The sequence below is a fragment of the Antrostomus carolinensis genome, unplaced genomic scaffold (assembly GCF_000700745.2).
Source record: "Antrostomus carolinensis isolate BGI_N321 unplaced genomic scaffold, ASM70074v2 scaffold23123, whole genome shotgun sequence".
Lineage (NCBI taxonomy): Eukaryota > Metazoa > Chordata > Aves > Caprimulgiformes > Caprimulgidae > Antrostomus > Antrostomus carolinensis.
In genome coordinates, this window is record NW_010306198.1 from 6,849 (window position 1) to 9,425 (window position 2,577).

Genomic DNA, 2,577 nt, shown 5'->3' on the forward strand with positions numbered 1-2,577 from the left:
CAGGAGCGGTGGCAGCCACCAGCCTGTCCCTATGGCCACCAGCAGTGACAGGGTGTGATTTCCATGCGCCCAGCTGCTCTGGAGATGCCACCTTCCCATGCACAGGCATATTGTGGAGGCTTGTTAATTACAGCAATTTACAAATTGCTGTTGTGGAATTGACTTCATTGGAAAGAGTTAAAATATTTAGCTTGATTGAACATCTGCTCCCCTTAACGCAGAGTTTATTTAAGGGGAGCTTTTGCTGTTGTTGCTGTTATGTGCTTGGATTTCCTTATCACCACGTGCTTGCAGCATGAGACAGCCCAGCCCTGCTCTCCCCATCGCCCCATCCCATAAAACCAGGGAAGAGAAATGTCCCACTGCTTCATCAGGGGCTTTTTCCCCAGGGAGGTCCCTGGGCTGGCATTGTCCCTGCTGCGCTGGGGTACCAGCCTCTTGCTGGTTTGTGTCCCCATCTGCTGCATCCCTGTCCTGGCTTTGTTAGGACAGGTTAATGTTCTTCTCAGTAGCTGGAACAGCTGTGGTTTGGGTTCAGTGTGGGATTTGGTATGAGAAGAATGTTGATCAGGTGCTGATGTTTTTAATTGCTGCTGGAAGTCCAAGGACTTTGTGTTTTGCTGGTCTGCAAGTGCAAAGCACTGGGAGAGGAGAAGTGCAGTAATTAGCAAAACCCCAAATTGGCATTTGGCTCTGCCAATGGGATATTCCATCTCCTGTCCCATCATGGGCAGGACATGAACCAGGGCTGACTGGAAACCAGGGGGATTCTCTCGGGGATCGCTCGGGCTCTCGCTCTCCCAGGGTTTGGGTTTGGGGACGGTCTCTGCTCCGGGATCACTGGCTGGGACAGGCTGGGCATCGGTCAGTGGGTGGTGAGTGATTGCACTGGGCATCACTCAGCTGTGGGCGCCGTGAAACCCTCTTTTGGTTCCGTGACATTAATTTTACAATATCCCTGGAGCGGTTCCAAAGCAAAGTTTTATGTGATCTGATTACACAAGGTGAATTGTCCTGTTTCTGTTTAATGAAACAGATACTGTGTTTGATGATTCTGAGGGGAATTAAATGCAGTCGAGCTATTAATCAGGGGTTGGTTTAGTGGGGAGGACAAGAGGCAGATGCCCACAGCTTTTATGCGTCATGAGAGAGATTCTTGCGGCACCACCAGGAGAGTTGTGGGTTATTATTGATGTTTCATTATCCCTTTTATCACCTGATTTTTATGGGAGGATCGATTAGCAAGAAGTATAATTGAAAGGTTTCAGCAGGGACCTGTGGTGGTTGCACTGGGCCATCACTGAGCTGCAGCCAAACCCAACCGCTCGCTCACTGCCCACCCAGGGGACAGGGGAGAGAATTGGGGGGCGAGGGGAAGGAGACTGGTAGGGTGAGAGAAGAACAATCTCATCATTGAAATAAAGTAAAACTTAAAGTAATACTGATATTAATAACGGTAATAATAATAATAATAGTAATAAAATATACCAATGAGTGACACCCAGTGCCATTGCTCACCACCCGCCGACCAAGCCTGGCCCATAGGAGATGGAACAGCCCCTTGGCAGAGCCCAATGCCCGTGGAGCTGATCCATGTCAATATTCCTCACCCCTGAGATCTTGCCAGCTCAACACTAGGACAGGAGCGCAGGTGGTGGCCCTGGGATGAGTGACCCAGGGGTTGCAGGGGACACCCCACTAACTGTGTCCTCTCTTCCTTCTTCCAGAGTGGCCAGAGTTTGTGGCAAACTACGCGCCGTGGTGGGCGACCCACACCCTCGACTGGCTGCGCTACGGTAAGAAGGTGCTGGTGGTGCATTTCGAGGACCTGAAGCGGGACCTCTTTGTCCAGCTGCAGCGGATGGTGGGGCTGCTGGGCATCCCCGCCTGCCAGGACCGGCTGCTCTGCGTCGAGGGACAGAAGGATGGCAACTTCAAACGATCCGGCTTGAGAAAATTGGAGTATGACCCTTACACCCCCGAGATGAGGAAGATGATCAGTGGCTACATCAAAACAGTGGACACGGCTCTGAAACTCCGAAACCTGTCGGGGGTCCCGGATGACTATTACCCAAGATGATGGTGATGACAGCGGGGGGACCTGACCCTGCGTGGCGAGGAAAGGCTCGGTCTGCCCGGCCTCTGCCTACTTCCACCCAGTGGGTGGTTTTTCTTTTAACTCTCCATCTGCTGCTATTTGCTGTTGATCAAGTCCCTGCATGAGCAACCAACGCTCCCCAGCCATCACTGAGCTTCCTTGGCCCCCACCCATGTGGACGGATGCAGGTGTCTTCCCCACTGCAGGGGTCCTGCTCCGTCCCTCTCCTCCTTGGGCTGCCACAGCCCTTCTCGGCGACACAATGAGTCATCTGTGCCCGTCCCTGGGGGCTGGCTGGAGGGGACACTGCGGTGCTCGTGCCGTGCATGATGCACCCCCAGCACCGGGAGCTCAGCTCGCCTTTGGGGGGAGTAGCCCCAAACCCTCCTCCCTCCTTGGCCAGCCCTGGAAGGATGTCACCCATCCTCGGATGGAGCCTGTTGGATTTCCCAAGGGAGGAGAGACGTGGGCGATGCTCC

The 2,577-nt window shown here is 53.6% G+C and overlaps 1 protein-coding gene across 1 annotated transcript in view; it reads left to right on the forward strand.

The window, feature by feature from the left end:
* LOC104522692 (WSC domain-containing protein 2-like) overlaps window positions 1-2,222 on the forward strand; it is a gene marked incomplete at its 5' end in the record, with an annotated part of 8,748 nt that extends 6,526 nt beyond the window's left edge. The window contains 1 exon segment of the mRNA XM_010165059.2: window positions 1,728-2,222. Within this exon segment, the coding sequence (XP_010163361.1) occupies window positions 1,728-2,080 (353 nt within the window).
* Between the last annotated feature and the right edge of the window lie 355 nt (window positions 2,223-2,577).